The sequence below is a fragment of the Micromesistius poutassou genome (assembly GCF_964030765.1).
Source record: "Micromesistius poutassou genome assembly, chromosome: 10".
NCBI classification, from domain to species: Eukaryota; Metazoa; Chordata; class Actinopteri; order Gadiformes; family Gadidae; genus Micromesistius; species Micromesistius poutassou.
In genome coordinates this window covers 8,885,751-8,903,844 of record NC_140280.1, presented here as the reverse complement: position 1 = coordinate 8,903,844, position 18,094 = coordinate 8,885,751, and the positions used below count along the sequence as shown (strand labels likewise).

The window sequence follows — 18,094 nt, the reverse complement described above, 5'->3', positions numbered from 1 at the left end:
ACCTCACTTTGAATATCCCTCACTCTCTGCCTCACCTCCAATTGATGTATTTCTCCTAAAACACGTAAACGAATAACCATAAACTATATAAACCATTAAGTTTCCATTCATGAATGGTAAGCCCCTCCTCGGACTGACATCACGGTTTGTTTATACACGCTTACCACGTCACGTCCCTCCACCCCTCACAAAACCACACACGCTCGCGCCAAGCGGGACGTTTCATCAACGAGGCGGCGCGGTTTTAATTCATATTGTGTGTAACTTTCGGGGTGTTGGTCGCTCCTACCAGGACACAAGGTAAATATCCTGCGTCTCAAGACGTCGACGGCAGTATTCGACGGGTGTTTAGCGTGTTTTTTTTTTATTGTACTGTGTGTTACTCCGCTTCCGTGGGGAGGTTCACCTTGTAGTAGTCTGACGCAATCTCCCGCATGTGTTGTCACGGCTGCTGGCGGGATTATACACGAACAAGGCACGGCTTTCTGAGGTTCTATATCAAATAATGTTTTTTAGTTTATACTACGTGTACACTGTTGTAATTTGGACGTGGGTTCATTGTCTGTTCAGTGGATACACGGAGGTCTCTTGAGAAGCGCGGAAACAGTCTCAAATACTAAGGTACCCGGAACCAAACCATTGCACAATTGTCGTAAATTGTGACGAATTGTTATTTTAGAAACGGTATCTAGTCGTGTTGCTGTGGTGGTGTGTTGTGTTTCTACTCTGTGTGTTGTTGTGAGGCGGCTAGCAGCCGCAGCTAGCATCGTGTGGTACTGTAGCTCCACACGAGACTACATAGAGCCACGTAGGGACACTGAGACATGTTATACTGTGAGCCATGTTAGACTGTGAGACATGTTACTCTGGTGGGACATGTTACACTGGTGGGACATGTTGGACTGTGAGGCATGCTGCTCTGGTGAGACCTGAGTGAAAGGCATGCTTCGTGACAGCGAGTGTATGAGATGCTGTGCCACAGTGATGCTGTGGCACCGCTGAAGTGAGGTCGCTGGGCTCAAGCAATGTCGTTAATGTCCAAGTCTGCGATGTGTCATATTGTAAGTGAGTGAGTAGGAAGGGCAGGAAAATACATACTATGTGCTTTCTTTTGTTATTTCCGTCCCAATAGTTAGATTTTATTAAATATATATCCTGTCGCAAAGGCAGAATGCTAGAATTCAACTGGTAGCGTTGGAAAAATGTTTTGCTTCAGAAAAATAGTAATCATATTTTTAGTAATATATTTTCTGCAATGATAAACTAGTGTTGAAAATTTACATTAATGTTAATGTTTTTAAACTGACGAAATGCAGTTTAATAAAATAAATCAATGTAATAAATGCCCAATAACCAACACTCTAAATGCACAAATAAACTAAAATACTTTTTGTATGATTTTCTCTTTGCAAGTATACTGCTTATACTTGCGGTGTTGAATTAAAAGGTAGCTTAAAAGTTCAGTCACAGCAGTACGGCCAGGCAATCATGCACAACTGTACGAATGCAGAGATGCGATAGATCTTTCTATAGGAATGGTACATTGCACGCATACACACACATAGCACAGGGTAAAATATGCACATTGTCCAGTAAGTCCCCATTCAGTTTTCAGTGTATTTGTGGCTAACATGCACACTTCCCTACGGTTCCGGCACTTCAAACAGCTAGACATCCATTGTCTGGGACTTCAGAAACTTGCTTTACAGATGAAGACTGCCTGCTGCTGTGGTGCGGATGGACAGACAGGGTCAGACAGGTTTACAAAGGTTGGACCCAGGGAACTGAACACAAAGTTCTTCAGGCCTTTTTCTGCCTTTATTGACCTTCCCAGCGTCAACACAAATGCATTTCCCTCACTTCAAAATGCCTTTATGATCAATATTATCATTACAGCTTTTAAAGTCTTATTATTTTTGATCCTCTGTGTTGACATGATCTTGTGACGGAACAGTGTCAAACTAGGGAGACGCTGCACTTCATGGCTACGTTGACCAAGCAAAGCGATTACATTGATGCATCAAGGTTCCTTGTTTCTAAATGAGCAATTAAGTTGTAAAATTATTATCTTTAAAAGTTCTTGTACTTTATACTGATCTGATGTGATAATAGTGTAGCCCTACACAAATCCCTCTTTATCAATTCCTAGACCTGCTGTCCAGTTCAAGGAACCTAGAAAGTTCAAGATTAAGGCTTATCTTGTTGTCTCTTGTTATAATCAGCACTGGTCGAATAGAAAGTGACACACTTCACTCCATACATTCAAAGCTCAAGAAGTTGTAGCTTGGAAGACAAATTATGAGTAAAAAAACATTGCCTTCTTAAAATGTTCCCGTTCTTATCTCAGGGAAAACTGTGTTCAACAGGGAAAAAGGGCTGTGAATCCGGACATGGACTCTGCCCAAAAGAGCTAATCCACCATTATGCATGCTGGGCTGTGTTGGCGTTGCCGTGTTGTTACGTGGGAGGGTTTGCAGACAGCACAGACCCAGGGTATTAAGACGGAGGCTACAGCCACGCCCACTGCAACCTGGCTGAAACCTGCAGCGATTACACAAGCTCACACGTACTGGGGCACCCTCGTGAAAACCACAAGGAACGGATTAGGCAGCTTGGGATGGCGGCCCTAGAGGGCCCCTTCATTCCGGTTTACTGTGGTTCATTATTTGAAGACATTTACATTTACAATTAGGGCATTTAGCAGACACTTTTATCCAAAGCGACTTACAGTAAGTACACTTGTCATGAGAACTATATCGCTGTCGGTACAGTAAGGATGTCCATAGAACCAATTGCAAAGCACTAAGAATCGCTAGAACACCACCATCGTGATGTATGGCGACCTCATTTCTATTGGCTATGAGTGGCTGGTTGTGCAATAAAGTACTGTTTTAAACCTTTATTTGTTCACACTGCCACCTAAAGTTTATGGAGATCTCTCCAAGTTACATTAAAACTTGTTTGAAAATAGAGGGACTTTTGGAAACCTCTGAGGTCAGAGGTTAAACGCCTTAACCGTGGCACTGATAACCTCTCTGAAGCAGTGGTCGATAATATCAGTGCTGCTGGCACCCTTTGGACCCCCCAGGCCAGGTGCTCACATGTTGTCCAGAAAATGAAAAAGGGATCAAACCACAACATAAACACATATTTATTTTATTGTCGAATTACCAGCATTGTTGAGCTATGTTTTTAAAGCTTCCAGTTCCCCGCCAAATGATGGGGAAACAAAGTCTGAAAGATAATGGGCGGAAGAGCAGGCGGGGGACGGGAACACGATGAAAAGAGGGGAAGCACCAGGCTCAGGAGAGTAGGGGTGACAACGGGAACTCCAGTAAACGAGTAAATCATTCAAAAGTTTGCCAAGTTATTGTGATCAAGTTTTTTTTGTAATGATTTTCCAGACATTTTCCAGATACATTATATATTATGTTGATATGTATTTTTTATATGTTCTCAATTGACTGTCGCTTTTTTGAAGTTGGAAAGATGAAATTTGCGTTGTGATGTGGGGAACTAAACAAACATAACTTTTAAATTGAACTACCCTAATGTCCACCCCTAGTCCAACTGCAAGGTCTTTAACCTTGCTTGTTTTTTGTTGCCAAAACCTTCCTGGTATTGCTTTCCCCCTGAAGTCTAATGTCAATGTTTGCCCTATATAAAGGATTCAGTTTCCATGGAAAAACCTTGTTGCAGTGCAATAACTACTTGCACTGCAAGTAGTTATTGGTGGCAAATGAAAAGTTTGGTTACTTCTTCCTTTTACAAACAGCATAACAGTCAACACTAGTGTTTCTGAGGTCTAAATCATTTTTCATCAAAACCATACAAATTTGAATTGAAAGCTGTTAAAAATGCATAAGCCTGTGAAACCACGGCCATGGGGCAACAACACTGTGGCATTACTGTCCCTGCTGGAACAGCATGAACAGTCTGTACCAACATTAACCAACCCATTAACCAACACGGCGGCCCCATGCCCCATTCGTTGTGTTCCTGCTGGACCAGTAAAGGCCGATGGAATGCTGCGCCAGGCGCCCCGTAGCCTTTTCCCATCGCTCTTCTCACGCCTGTTTGTTATCGCACTTTACTCTGTGTTTTTGTTTCTCATTACATTGTTTAGCTCTGTTGGTCTTCTCTTGCCTAACCATAGTGTACAGGATATTCTTTTTTTGGGCGAGGAGCGCTTTGATGGTGTAGGTTATGTTGTTGTAATGGTATTAATAGGATACTGTGTTTATTCCAGTGTGATGACTGGGGGCATTGTATAAGGCATAGTATCAACGCAAGGTGGTACTGGACGGGACAGAACTGGCTGACCCACTCGGGGCGTTGAAGATGGAATATCAAAGGTTTAGACTGCTGCAGAAAAACTATTCAATTGCGGCCTCAATGTTAATCTTTCAACTGTAAAATACATGCAAATCCCCTCCGGTGGGTCAGTCTGTTTGGCTAGTTGCTAGATGGGAATGACCTGGGGCTGTGAGGCGCTCCGCATAAGGGCGTGTAGTTTCGGGTGTCCCTGGTGTTTTCTGATGCCAGTGTATGGTGACTGACGGACCTTGAATGGCCTGCTGCCGGCTCAGCAGTCACGCAGGGATCCAGTGTCAGCCCAGTGTCTGCCACACACACTGTCACCTCTCAACCCGTGAGCTGATACCCCGCCCGCCACACACAGACCACAGCCTCCGGGTGTCCAGAGAGGCCATGATGTGTTAAATAAGCTGTCACTATATTTATATAAAGGCGCGTTCTGAAGGTATATTAATACAGCACAATATTTCAATTCAAGATCTTGTTTCAAAGGAAACGTCCAAGGTGCACGGCCATGAGAGGTTTCCATGGCTTGGTTTAACGTCAGACAAGAAGTGAATTGAGGCTAAAGAATCACATGTTAAACTATTATTCAAGTGTGCCTAAAGAGCAGCTTGGTTGCTTTGGCTATGTCTCTGGTGATAATGCACTGCCAAGGACGTAGTATGGCCCTTCTTGTAATGCTTTGACGGTCTCCATATCTAAACTACGGAGGAATTGTTCCAACTGCAGCCAGAGTCAGTCCACACGTGCAGTGTGACTCAGACTCTGAGCCCTTTCCAAGTAGCAGGTTCACTATCACTGCCAGATCTTGAAGGTCAAGTCTGTATTTTCTCACAGAACTAGGCCTACTCCATTGGACTCTTTAACTTCTGAGCTGATGACACAGAGCAGCACCTTTTTGAAAATTGTGTATTGTGTAAATGTGTATCTTGACAGAAGTGATCTAGACTTGAACGTGGGTGTAATTAACCTGGGGCATTTTTGATGCTGTTTGACTGTTTATCTATTAATTTAGGGCTGTTAAAATTAGCGGGATAACACATTAACACAATTTTATTTTAACACGATTAATAAAAATTGACGCATTAAAACACAACACACTGTGATTTTGAATGGTTTTGCCCACAGAATGTCAACATTCATATCAGAATTCAATTTTGTTTTTAGTTCGACTTACTTTACATTCAATTACACTTGCAGTAAGTAACAGCCTGTTTATTTCTTAATCCGTGGTGCTACTTATTTGAATTTAACTACACGTGTAGTAACTTGGTTTACAATTGTACTAAGTAACTGCCTGTGAACTTATTAAGCGATCTAAATACTTTTTTCAATCACCGCCTCTTTCCCTTGACATTTAGTTATCACCTGACATATGCGACAGATGTTTAAGGCAACCTGGTCATACAGGAATCCGTGAAATGAGTCGGTCTACGTCCCGTATAGTAGCCTATATTTTAATTTAACGTATTTAATGGTAAGTGACCGCACGGGGATGGACAATGGATAATGAGCGTTGTTTAATTCAATTACAATGCCACGAGAACAGCTGCCTCTGAACTGGCAATTCGTCACCGTTATTTTTGATCACCGGATTCGGCGTGAGTGTCCGGGACAGAAGATTTCTCTGAGCTGGACGGTGATGGCATGACAGTCTCCATGCTGGTACTGGCAAATCCTGGTACTGGCAGGTTTTGCGGTCGTTCCCACTTTTTTTGTTGTGGTCTACCACGGTGGTGAACTGCTTTTTGAGGGATTTTAATTTCGTGATGAGTTGTGTCCTTCCCTTCACAATTCCCATTTCAGCAAGCTTCTTCACCATACGGTCGTACATTACTGCGTCTTTCGCAGTGCCCTTCATATGTGCACCGCACTGTCGGCCCTCAAAGTAAGCAGCTGAAAAACCTCTTCGTCTTTCCAGGCCGTTCTCGTTTTGAGCCGTATATCTCCTTGCCTCTCCTATATATGCAGCCTGCTCCTGGCGTGTTTTTTGTTCCCACCACATGCCCACTAACGTGAAGTGCGAAATGCCAACATTCTACTGCTCATTCACATATAAGGTAATTAGCATTTCCTCCAGAGAACATACTACCTCAGGGGTAGTATTTTTTCAGGAGGTCCAACGTCAGGATATGTCATTTACATATACGGCACGACCATAGAATCTACGGAGAATAGACGGATGCACGTCTATGTGAAAGCAGCTTATGAATGATAATGTGTAATTTCCATCTAATTTAACTTCAGTTGGAGTGGATTTAAAATAGTATTAAAAAAAAATACAATTAATAGTGAGTTAACTCACCAATACTATGCGATGAATCGCAATAAAAAATTTGAATCGTTTGACAGCCCTAATTTAAATCCATCCATCTGCATAGACAAACAGCAGAAAGTCAGCACTCGTGGCTGTTTCCAAAATCACTGTGATCCTTTATACCTGTTGTTTTTTCCTACAAGCTGTATTGGAACAAAAGGTTAAAGGAGAGATTACCCAACTTGGGACAACATTCAGTTTCCTAACATTCTCTCGTCCAAATCAGTTTGAACCGGCCACTGGCTCACTGCACTGGATTGGTTTAGTATTTCCTTATTGTTTGTTGGCCATTTAAGACAATGTAACCCATTGTTACCTCTGTAGTACTTGGATATGTAGATTGCATGCATATTTAAGTTTGATGCAGATACTTGCAAGTCCAACCTTTTTAGACTCAACATGGCGTAATCATCATTATTTGTAGTTCATCATCTAACCCGATTCCTTGCTCTTGCATCAATCTCTGTGGTTTCTTTGCTTGTTAGAGTGCATATTCAGAGATACATTTTCAATTGAAGTCTACTTGAACAATACTTTTGGTTGGTGCTCCAGGATTATTTTGGTGGAAACAAATTATTGCAACACTAGCATAAAATGTTGTCAATTTAAATACACTAAAACAGATGGTCCTGACCTTCTTCCATTGGTAAAAAAAATATGGTTGAATGTGTTAGTAGTATATATCCAGTACATTGTCTACTGTAGGGACCCAATAGGACATAAAGCTCTTCTCCACTCTTTGTTTACCAAAGCTTGTTTGCTACTCTCCTATCAGCGTTGGAAGCCTTTCCCAGGCGTCTCCCTGTCCTACCTCCGGCCGTCGTGATAACATCACACCTACTGAGGCCCGGCTCTGCGGGAGATGGCCCGGGGGTCGAGGCTCTGGGTTTGGTTTTTGCTTTTACAGTGGTGCGAGCAGTGTTTTACAAATGAAAAGATAGTTCAGGCCAGATGTGGCCGATGAGAGCAGCGGGTCTTGGTGTTTTGACATGAGGTTCAGCCTCTGTGTAACATCCCAGCAGCGTTGCATCAGGCTTCGAAAGTCTCTGAATTGCATCCATGGGCTCCGACCGTGCTGAAGCATACTTGCACACAGTGGTTTACTCATGTTTCTGACTAAATGACGGGGCAGTTCTCTGAAAGCAACCTTTCACAGTACTGTTATTAAAAGCTTGTGTTAGTGGAAACAGGAGAGGTGTGTTGCTGCGGCATCTCTGAACCAGCATAATCATCATCATGACCACAGAGTCTGTATTGCATCCTTTCTAACCCTTCTCTCTGCATTTGTTTTTCATAGATCATAAAAACAGTGTGTGACATCTGACGTCTGTACTGTGACGTCTGACCCTCGCGCGTAGTGGAGCCGTGACTACCGCATCGCCTACTAACACGGCCAGCCCGACAAGCTGTTTTTAGTAGCTTCTCCTCTACATTTACAGACATCCACTAATTCAACCCAGGTCACGAGGCACACTTTACGCCACAGTATAAAAGACACACAGTCCCACATATAAAAAAAGATAATGGCGGACAAGCTGGCCCAATTTGGCAAGGCGCTGCTCCGTCGGCGGGTCTTGGACAGCAATGGAGAGGAGACCCACTTCGCCCGCTGCCTGTCCACCCTAGACCTCATCGCCCTCGGCGTCGGCTCCACGCTCGGCGCTGGCGTCTACGTGCTTGCCGGCGAGGTCGCCCGAGAGAAGGCGGGCCCGGCCATCGTCCTGTGTTTCCTCATCGCAGCGCTCTCATCCATGCTGGCCGGCCTGTGCTACGCCGAGTTCGGCGCCCGCGTCCCCAAGACGGGCTCGGCCTACATGTACAGCTATGTGACTGTGGGGGAGATCTGGGCCTTCATCACGGGCTGGAACCTCATCCTCTCCTACGTCATCGGTGAGTGGTGGTGCATCTCCGGGTTGGGTGGCGGCGTTTAGTGGTGGGTCCGTTGCAGCGTAGGTGTATTCATCACAACAATCTTGGGTCCCGTTTCTGTCCAGGCACTGCCAGTGTGGCCAGAGCCTGGAGCTCCACGTTTGATAATCTGGTGGAGCAGAAGATCTCTGGGTTCTTCAAGGTGGCCATGGCTATGAAGGTTCCCGGGAACGTGCTGGCCCAGTACCCGGACCTGTTCGCCCTGATCCTCATCCTGCTGCTCACTGGTGAGTGTGGCGTCGATTCTGCTTAATGCTAATCTGTTTTCTTTTAGGGCCTCCTGGGTTGGCCTTCTTAATATACTGAAAATGTAATAAGCTGCCAAACTGGCAACCCTGCAGCTGCTGTGGACCCAACTGGTTTGATGTAGTTTGCAAGTTTTTGTTCCTGTTGTTATTATTAGTTATGAACATTTAAAACGTGTTAGCGAGAACATGTTTTGAAAGTGTTCGCCCACACCCATATTTCATGCAAGAACGCGAGGAAACGTGTGCCATGCTGTTCCTGTTATTGACATGGTGCTGTCCCTCTTGCTTTGCCTCCTTCTCCTCCACCTCCCCCTCTCCTCCTGCCTTGCTTCACGACCCAGGCCTGCTGGCGTTTGGTGTGAACGAGTCGGCATTGGTGAACAAGATCTTCACAGGCATCAACCTGGTGGTGCTGGGATTCGTCATCATCTCGGGCTTCGTTAAGGGGGACACGGCCAACTGGGACCTGAAGCAGGCCGACTTTGAGCACTTCTACAACAGCAGCAACTTCTCAGAGCCCATGAAGTCAGTGTTCTGCCCCGTCCGACACGCCGCTCGCCTTCATCGTTGTTTGTAGAACCTTGTTGTGTAGTGCCGTGGTTCCTAACCGGTGTGACGGGTCACACTGGTTAGGAGCCAGTGTGCCTACTGCAAGGCAAGGTGTGCTGGGAGGTTCTTGGAATTACACAGCAAAATATATATTCTTGGTACAGGACAGCTTAATGTACTGTCATCTATTTCCTTTTTACAATATAATTACATTTTAGGATTTTGCTTCATGAATTTGTAATTATTCCATATAATAAGTTCCTGCTCCATCTGTGTGACTTTGGAATATTGTGGAAACGGTGAACCACTGGTGTAGTAAACCACTGGAGTAGTCTACCCTAACCCAATTTTATTGCGTGTATATATATATATATATATATATATATAATCTCCCCCAATGAAGTGTTGCCTTAATGAATTGTCAGTGTGAGGTGTTTGAAATGTATTTCTGTTGAAAGAGAGTGGATGTGTGTGTGTTTAACGCCGCCCTCCTCTGCTTCATGTTCCAGCGTCAAGAAGGACTTTGGTGTTGGTGGCTTCGCTCCGTTTGGTCTTAAGGGCATCCTATCTGGTGCCGCCACCTGCTTCTACGCCTTTGTTGGCTTCGACTGCATCGCTACAACGAGTGAGTGGTTGTGAACGCCGTGTGGTCGCCTTCCTGTCTCCTAATCTGGAGATCCAACATAGCCATGCTACTCATTCACACAAACCGTCCAACCAAGTGTACCATCTCTGAAATGGATTTATATCCTTGTTTTTCTAAACCAGCCTGCCTTTTGCACATATTCCTCATTGTTGTTTTTATGACAAACGGCCCACTTTGACAAACCACCCCCCCCCACCCGGGTCTGACATTGCGTACTTATTCATCGTAACCAAAGGCAACTATCTTCTGCCCCTACCGCACCCCCCCAGGCGAGGAAGCCAAGAACCCCATGCGTTCCATCCCCATCGGCATCGTGGCCTCCCTGCTCATCTGCTTCTTCGCCTACTTCGGCGTGTCGGCGGCGCTCACCATGATGATGCCCTACTACCAGCTCAACACGCAGAGCCCCCTCCCCGAGGCCTTCAGCTACGTGGGCTGGGCCCCGGCCCGCTACATCGTGGCTGTGGGCTCCCTGTGTGCCCTCTCCACCAGGTGAGACCGCCACACGCCAGCACGAGCAGCAGCCACCGCCCCTTCAGTCCTGGTCCTGAATGCTCGTTGGGTGGGGAAACTGAATGAGGAACTAAAAGAGTCTTATAATTAAGCTGAGAGAAAACAGGCTTTAACTTTCTTTGGCGACTTTACCCTCCCTCCTAATACAAAGATTATCATGCATTTACAGCCGGTGCCGTTGACGGCAGTTGTCTATCAGATTTGCAATGACACAATTGAGCTTCTGGCCAGGCTTCATATTGGATGGTGTATTGACTGTACAGGTTACAAGGTTTTTGGGTTATACTGGGTTAATATTCCTGCAGTGGCTGTTGCAATTACCAAGGCACTGCCATTACAATGCCTGGTTGCTGTTAAAGCTCATATAAATGTGTTTCCCAGAATTCGTCAATAAAGTGACTGATAAAGCCTTCTCTCCCCCCTCCCTCCCCCAGTCTCTTGGGCTCCATGTTCCCCATGCCCAGGGTCATCTACGCCATGGCTCAGGACGGCCTGCTCTTCAGGGTGCTCGGCAAGATCAATGGGCGCACCAAGACCCCCCTGCTGGCTACCATCGTGTCCGGCATCGTTGCTGGTACGCCCCTATATATTCCTCTGTGCTTTGGTTGATTTGGAGTGTTTGATATATCTGTTATTACATTAAGGTTATTATTATTGGCTTACAGACCATCTTTCAATCCTATTCTGCTCGCAAGTTCCAGTTAAGACACCCGCTCAAAAGGTGGGCTGCACCCTAGTGCTGTTAGAAGAGCAAATACACACACTATTCTGGATGCCAGATCAACAGGAAAGAGAAGGAGAATGGTAACTGTAGTAAACAACCTAATTAGCAGCCGGTTATTATTGGTAACGTAGAGATGTTTGATGAGGGAGGAAGAGGAGCGCAAAGAGACGGCTCCTGAGGAAAGATGACGAGGCACTGGCGGTAAAAAAAAAAGAGTGCAATGAATACATTTTAAAATGTATTTCAAAAGAATGTTCACAGAAGATGGTCTGTGACATAGGCCCATACTGCGACAGGGGGTTGGTTGCCTCCAAATGCAATGCTAGTGACACCAGTAGAGAATGATCCCCTGGAGATGTACGTTTCTGAACTTTTGAAGACAGAACTTCATACTACAGATGTGAGATGCATGTTTGTTTCTGTTCTCTCCGGCAGCGTTGATGGCCTTCCTGTTCGACCTGGCCGCCCTGGTGGACCTGATGTCCATCGGGACTCTGCTGGCGTACTCCCTGGTGGCCATTTGCGTCCTCATCCTCCGGTTAGTCCTGCGTCTCTCTCAGCATCACCTGCCTTTACCTGCCTACACATTCAGGGCCGCCCTCGAGTTTCAGGTTATACCTAAGTACTGTTTTTGGGGTACTTTATTCATCCTGAATTAAGTTGTTTATTGGTATTGCTCTGCTCCGTTTGGAAAGTAAAAACAGAAATACAATTAAACCAAAAGCGAGTAGCATTCCAAGCACCAAATACAGTTTGGAGCGAACATGTGAAATGTAGAAAACGCTGCACGCACACACGGTCCCTGAAGGTAAACCAAGTGGAACTCTCCTTCTCAGGTACCAGCCGGGCAGCCTGGGCTCCTCCGTGCCGGGCTCCTCCAGCCAGACGGACAAGCTGGTGGAGCTGGTGGGCGGGGAGAAGGTGGCGGTGAGCCGGGTCTACGACAGCGGCGACGAGGACAGCGGGGAGCTGGAGGACGGGCCCCGGGAGGCCTTCACCATTAAGCTGCTCTTCATACCCAGCCACAAGAGCCCCACCCGCATCTCGGGCAACATCGTCTACGCCACCACCGCCATCATCTGTAAGTGTCCCAGCGAGAAGGGAGTACCGTCTTAGTGGGCTGGTTTCTTCTTAGAGATTCTGAATCTCCTTGAGACCAGCCTGGTTACTCGGCTCTTTCTGTCTCTGAATGCGGTGGCTTTTGTGGTTGTGCCTGTTGTTCGGCGCATGTTGCAAATGAGTCAAACGAGCGCAGCCTGTCTAATCCCTGCTGTTTTTGGCGGGCCCAGCGGGACTCTAACATGCATGCTACTCACACAGTCCAAAAGAATCACGTGTGCTTCTTCCGACATGGATCTTGTAGCGTGTTAATCGTCCAGCCACCATATACCAATGTGTGGCTGCTTAAGGTTAACACTTGTTTCCCTGTGCGGCAGCGGTGTTCATCACCATACTGTGTGTGGTGCTGGCCACTTACCTCCCCGAGCTCATCGCAGCGCACCCTGCCGTGGTCACGGCCTGCGTCGTCCTGGCGCTGCTCTGTGGCCTCTGCGTCTTCATCATCTGGCGACAGCCCCAGAGCAAGGAGGCGCTGACCTTTAAGGTAACCTCCCACCTGTCGTCCCCCCCCCCCCCCCCCCCCAACCAATGACCCGGCAGGAGCCAGGAACCGACCAGTGTGTGATAGAGTAGTGCTGAGTCTTTGGTGTGGCCCCTCTCCAGGTCCCTCTGCTGCCCTGGCTGCCTATCTTCAGCGTGTTCGTCAACATCTACCTCATGATGATGCTGGACCTCAGCACCTGGTGCCGCTTTGCAGTCTGGATGGTCCTCGGTAAGACACAGACAGACACGCGTACAGAGACACATACACGCGCACACATGCATGCATTCACAGAGTGTCAAAGGGTCTGCAGTAGTCACTCACACTACATATGGCTTCTTATAAAGTATTGGAGGTCTTGAGGTGGTGATATTTCGAGGAAGAAATGTGTAGCCATAGGCGGTTTCCCAACATGAAGGCTGCAGCCTTGCTAGAACGCTTCCTTGCAAGTCACGTCCTATGGAGATGGGGCAAGAGAGCTGGCTAGAGTGCTGCCTAGTGTTTATAGCGTTCAGAGTTGCTTGTGTGGAAGCGCTTCCGCTTCCGCTTTTTAATACTGTCCATATTGTAATATTTTCATTTTTTTTTAATGTTATTGGCGTCAGTAGTTTGTTTAAACACCAGCTACGTACATATTAAAACAAATCAATCCATGCAAAATATATAGTCATAACATTAAGTTGCAAAAACGTTTGAAAAAAATCGCACAGGTTTAAGCTTATTTTTTTTGTATTTACATAATACTACCTATACTATAAAAAGCAATACAGAGCAAAAAATATTTCTGAAAACGTTCAAATAACTTCACTTGTGTAAAGCAATGTGTGTCGCTTTCCATCTACAATTTGCTTGTCGGCGTTCTATGACGTAGTGTCCGTAAAAGGGTGGCCGTTGATCATGCTTCACATTGGGAAACAGCCAGTCAGCCAAGTTGACAGCAGGAAGTTAAGAAAAGGGAAGTGAATCCGAAATGTGCCTTTTACTTGTGGTCACACATGTCTGAGAGGCACACACTCAGACAGCAGCTGGTAACCTAGTGTTGAACCCCTTAACCCTACAGCCCACTACATCTCCCTCTCCACCTGCAGGCTTCGCCATCTACTTCTTCTATGGCATCTGGAACAGCAGCCAGGGGGGCCGCAGCTCTCCACGCAAACACGAGCCGGCCCTGCAGGCCAAGGGCCACATCTACCGGGGGGCCCCCGACGACAGCGACACAGAGGGGGGCAGCTCCCTCTAAGGGAGGGACGGGGGGGGGGGACGGGGGGCGGGTGGCTGGCGGGGGGGTACAAGGCGTCAGGAAGTGAGAAATCTCGACTGATGCCGCTGTTTGCACCCCGGATGTGAACAGGAGAGGAGGACAGGAGGAGGGGGTGTGGCGGGGTGGCGCCAGTTTGAACTGGAATGGGGCGGAGACCAGGGGACGTAGTGACCAGCCTCCTACTGCTGAGGGTTTCACCCTGGGGCCCGGTGCCCGGTGCCCGCGTGGATGAACTCTTACCAGAAGCTATAAACAACCTGTTACAAAGGGCTGTGACGCCGTGCTGCATTCTCTTATCTCTCTTCTCTCTTGGTTTAATCTGCTGTTTGTTAACTTAGGTAGAACTCTTTAATTGGTAAGTTGTTTTTTTTAGACTCGCTCTTCTGCCAGTTCGGGGGAGGAGGGGCCGCTGGCGGAGGAGGAACAGTTTTAGTGCCTACTTGTTTACTCGTGCCTTTTGGTTTTTTGGGCCAGATGGTTAAATCATGGCACCGGAGCAAACCTGCTGAGAGCTAAGGCTAAAGCTAGCAGCACCGGCTCACCTCCAGACGTGAGGAGGTGACGTCAGAGAAGAGGTGGCCTGTTTGCCAATCAGCTAACTTGGCCAAAAGGCATGTCCTGGTCCATTCCCGAGTGGGCGGGGCTGTGTGGAGACACACAGGGTGTCATTGTTGTGGTTTTTAGGCTGACGCCAGGTTAATACCGCTGTCCACGTCTCATGTTGATCATCTAAACCTGTGTCCAAAGCATTGCATAATACTTTAATAATACATTGTTTTTTGGCAAATCCTAACTTATACTAAGTCAAGTAGGGCGGCACCAGCTCGGGAGGTACAGAGGGTTGCCTTGTACCCTGAAGGTTGCTCTTCCTCCTGGCTGCGTGTCGAGGTGTCCCTGAGCAAGACGCCTTACCCTTACTGCTCCTGATGAGCTGGCTGTTGCCTTGCATGGTTGACTCTGTCGGTGTATGAATGTGAGTGAATGGTTGTCGCTGACAAAAGCGTCTGCTAAAGGCCCTAAATGTAAACATAAGTCATCCGACATGAGAAATAGACCTGATTCTCCTGAAGAGTTAACCCCCCTCGAGAAAGCCATGTTAGAAATGATCCAGAAACCATACATATATGTACTTATGTAACAACCAAGTTTTCTTGACGTACCATTCGCATGGTATGAAAAATATTCTCGCAGTTATTTTGTTGGTTTTAATTTTTTTAATAAGCGAGATATGGGACAGAATTGGGATGAAATGGCAACTGCTGCTAATCGTTAGCATTTCCTGTAACCACCGAAGTATTGAGAATCAACCTCATATCAGCTACAGTCATTATCCCACTGGGCAGGACGTGCAGTTCATCCAACGGACCAGAGGAGGCGCAGTCTGAATGTAAACGGATGGACTTGCGACGTTCATGAGAAATGTGGCCCTCGTGACTCAACCTGGCCTTTATTTTTATCTTCTTACTGGTGTTGTTGCAACACATACTTTTTTACATCCCCGGTCTGTTACAGCTGCTAGGCCTGACATCCACACAATGTGTGGACGTCCTACCCCGAGTCCCGGACACCCGGAGTCTGTCTCTATCCACGTCTTGTTGGTTATTTTGCGTGGATTGTGGAGATGTATATATCTTTTTAGAATTTATGTTGCTATAGACGTGACCCTTGACTACTCACTACTACACTTTTTCTTCTTGTTTAGTTGTTGCTCATATTTTTAATGGTTATATTTTAACATACAAAGATCGCGGCTCAGAGGTGTTTGTACATTTTGGTGTTTCATATTAACTTGCTGCAAATCAACGTGGGATATATTTTAAAATTGTCAACACCTGCAGAGTGCTTCAAACATTACATGTACAGTTTCTCCCTCCTCTCGACCCGTACCCATGTATTTTTCCGTGGTTTCCGTTAAATAGATTTTGCGACACTTAAGTGAACCCAACTTGACCAAACAAAGCACACAGGGTTCCCATCAGAGAGACCGCTCAAAGAAGGGTCTCTAAATTCTGTACATTCATGTCCTTCATAATTTATGTTGATTAGCTTAATTGTTGTGATTTTACCTTAGCTCCATGCTTACTGTAGATTGTACAGTATTTGTGTATAGCTGTATTATTTTTGTATAATGCTTGGGGTGTATAATAATAATAATAATAGATATTTATTATTATTATTGTGTTATATATATTTTTTCTAATCTGGAAGTTCCTGGTATATCAGGGAAATCAATTTTGGCGACAGAATGGCATTGAGCCATAAGCCTTACTCCCGTTCTCCCCAGTAGTTTGTGTGGACATGAATTGAACCAGGAGATCATTTGCGTCGCTGTATATGGGCTTGGGCTTTGCCAGAGATTCCACAGGACGGGAACAAAAAACAAATTTTACCCCAACTCTGGAGCGAGATCTAAACTAAAACGATGTCTGTTCTTCGGAAAGGCACTCAGGCTGGTAGGAGAGGCGTTAGCGCTCCCTCCTCCTCCATCAGAGCCTCCAGACCGTGTGGAGGTAGGTCTCCATAGCTCTGCAGTTACATGGTCCAATACGATCTCATGATCTTCTCACTGATGAGTTTGATTCAGCGCTTGACGGAGAACCGTACCCAGCCTCTGTGCCTTTTTTTTTTTTTAAATAACAATCCTATCTCACACACATGCTTTTAAATTAACACCATGATTTTTATTTTTGTCTTATCTCATTCTTAATAGGTTTAATATCTTGTAAATATCTTTGTCATGTTCAAATATGGGCTGTACTTTTTCTTTTTGAATAAAACCTTGCTCATTACAATCCTATGACCTGTGGCTGCTGTATGATCGGAGAATACAAAATGGGTCCTGGCTTTACCATTCATATTTCAATGTAGATTGTTTTCCATTTAGAATATATTTCTAATCTGGTCCATAAAATGTCACAAATGCAAAATGCCTACAATGTTTTACATTGGCTGGCAATAGCTGCCAATAACTGAAATATTATTCTTTATGAGGGTTTTATGTCAAGCTTTATGACTCAACACTGTTGACAGTTGTGCCTCTGAGGAAGGAGCCTAACCAGTTCTTCCCACACCTCTTGAATGCAGATATGCATGACATGCAGACATCTTCCTCGACTCTTACACAGGCTTGTACTGAGGTCTGCTAGGATGGGAGAATCACACATAGTACACTCATGTATTCACTAGGATCAACCAATCACATCAACTAGCCTATAGAGTGAGTGTTTTGAATTAATTTACTGATCATCTGTTATTACTTATACAATTACAACTCATACACACATCTACGATCTTATTCCTGTCAGTCCATAATCTCCCACCTGTAGCCCTTGAAACACACCATAAGAGAATTTCAACATAATTAAATTACCAGAATAATAGATGCATGCATTTATCTAAATTATAAAAACTGTGTGGTTGAAATTCTTGGAACTGTATTGATGACATAACTCTGAATAGTATAAACAAAAGGGTAAAAAAGGTATAAGATAAAAGTAGTCTTGCTTAGAGTGGCCTCTCGGCATGTCAAGCATAAAAAGGTTGAAGCGCTGAAGTGAGCCCTGAGCAGGGGGCCCACTCCAGTGTTAAAGCAGGGTGACGTCCTTGAGAGCACAGCTGCAGATTGGGATGCCCCTACTCCCTTCGTCCTCTCAGGATGAGGCTCGTGGTTTAGCTGTGAACCAGCCGAGGCAGTCTCAGTCCCCACCCCCAAAAGCCGATAAGAGCGGTGCAAACTGTGAAATGGTTACTATAGATAATAAGAGCTTACAGCGTCTTAGTGTCTTAAGAAACTGCCATTTATCAGCTTGGCCATATCATGAACTGGTGTCATGCCCCTTGGCACAATCTCCCAGTGTTTTCAGGGCAACGTGTTCCAGGTCAAATTATTTCACCTATCTAAACAGAATTGGCACAGTTGGGGCTCTGACAGGCCCTACCATCTTCACCAGGAAGACCCTAGTTAAGGGCCATCTTCACCAGGAAGAC

At 45.7% G+C, this 18,094-nt stretch overlaps 1 protein-coding gene across 1 annotated transcript; it reads left to right on the top strand.

Moving 5' to 3' along the window:
- The first annotated feature begins 189 nt into the window (after positions 1–189).
- LOC311354310 (cationic amino acid transporter 3-like) lies at positions 190–16,855 on the top strand. The gene is made up of 12 exons (XM_084474124.1): positions 190–300; positions 7,935–8,527; positions 8,632–8,793; positions 9,156–9,339; positions 9,873–9,988; positions 10,279–10,501; positions 10,957–11,096; positions 11,682–11,784; positions 12,083–12,327; positions 12,683–12,849; positions 12,969–13,077; positions 13,935–16,855. Exons 2-12 carry the CDS (start codon positions 8,161–8,163, stop codon positions 14,084–14,086), a joined length of 1,968 nt encoding a protein of 655 aa, XP_084330250.1. The 5' UTR covers positions 190–300; positions 7,935–8,160; the 3' UTR covers positions 14,087–16,855.
- Positions 16,856–18,094: the final 1,239 nt, after the last annotated feature.

What these genes read in the sequence shown, in the direction of transcription:
- LOC311354310 (XM_084474124.1), top strand. Translation starts at nt 8,161, where the DNA reads ATGGCGGACAAGCTGGCCCAATTTGGCAAGGCGCTGCTCCGTCGGCGG. An exon ending in CATCCTCTCCTACGTCATCG is followed by an intron (nt 8,528 to 8,631) that starts GTGAGTGGTGGT and finishes GTTTCTGTCCAG; the next exon opens with GCACTGCCAGTGTGGCCAGA. An exon ending in TGCAGTCTGGATGGTCCTCG is followed by an intron (nt 13,078 to 13,934) that starts GTAAGACACAGA and finishes CTCCACCTGCAG; the next exon opens with GCTTCGCCATCTACTTCTTC.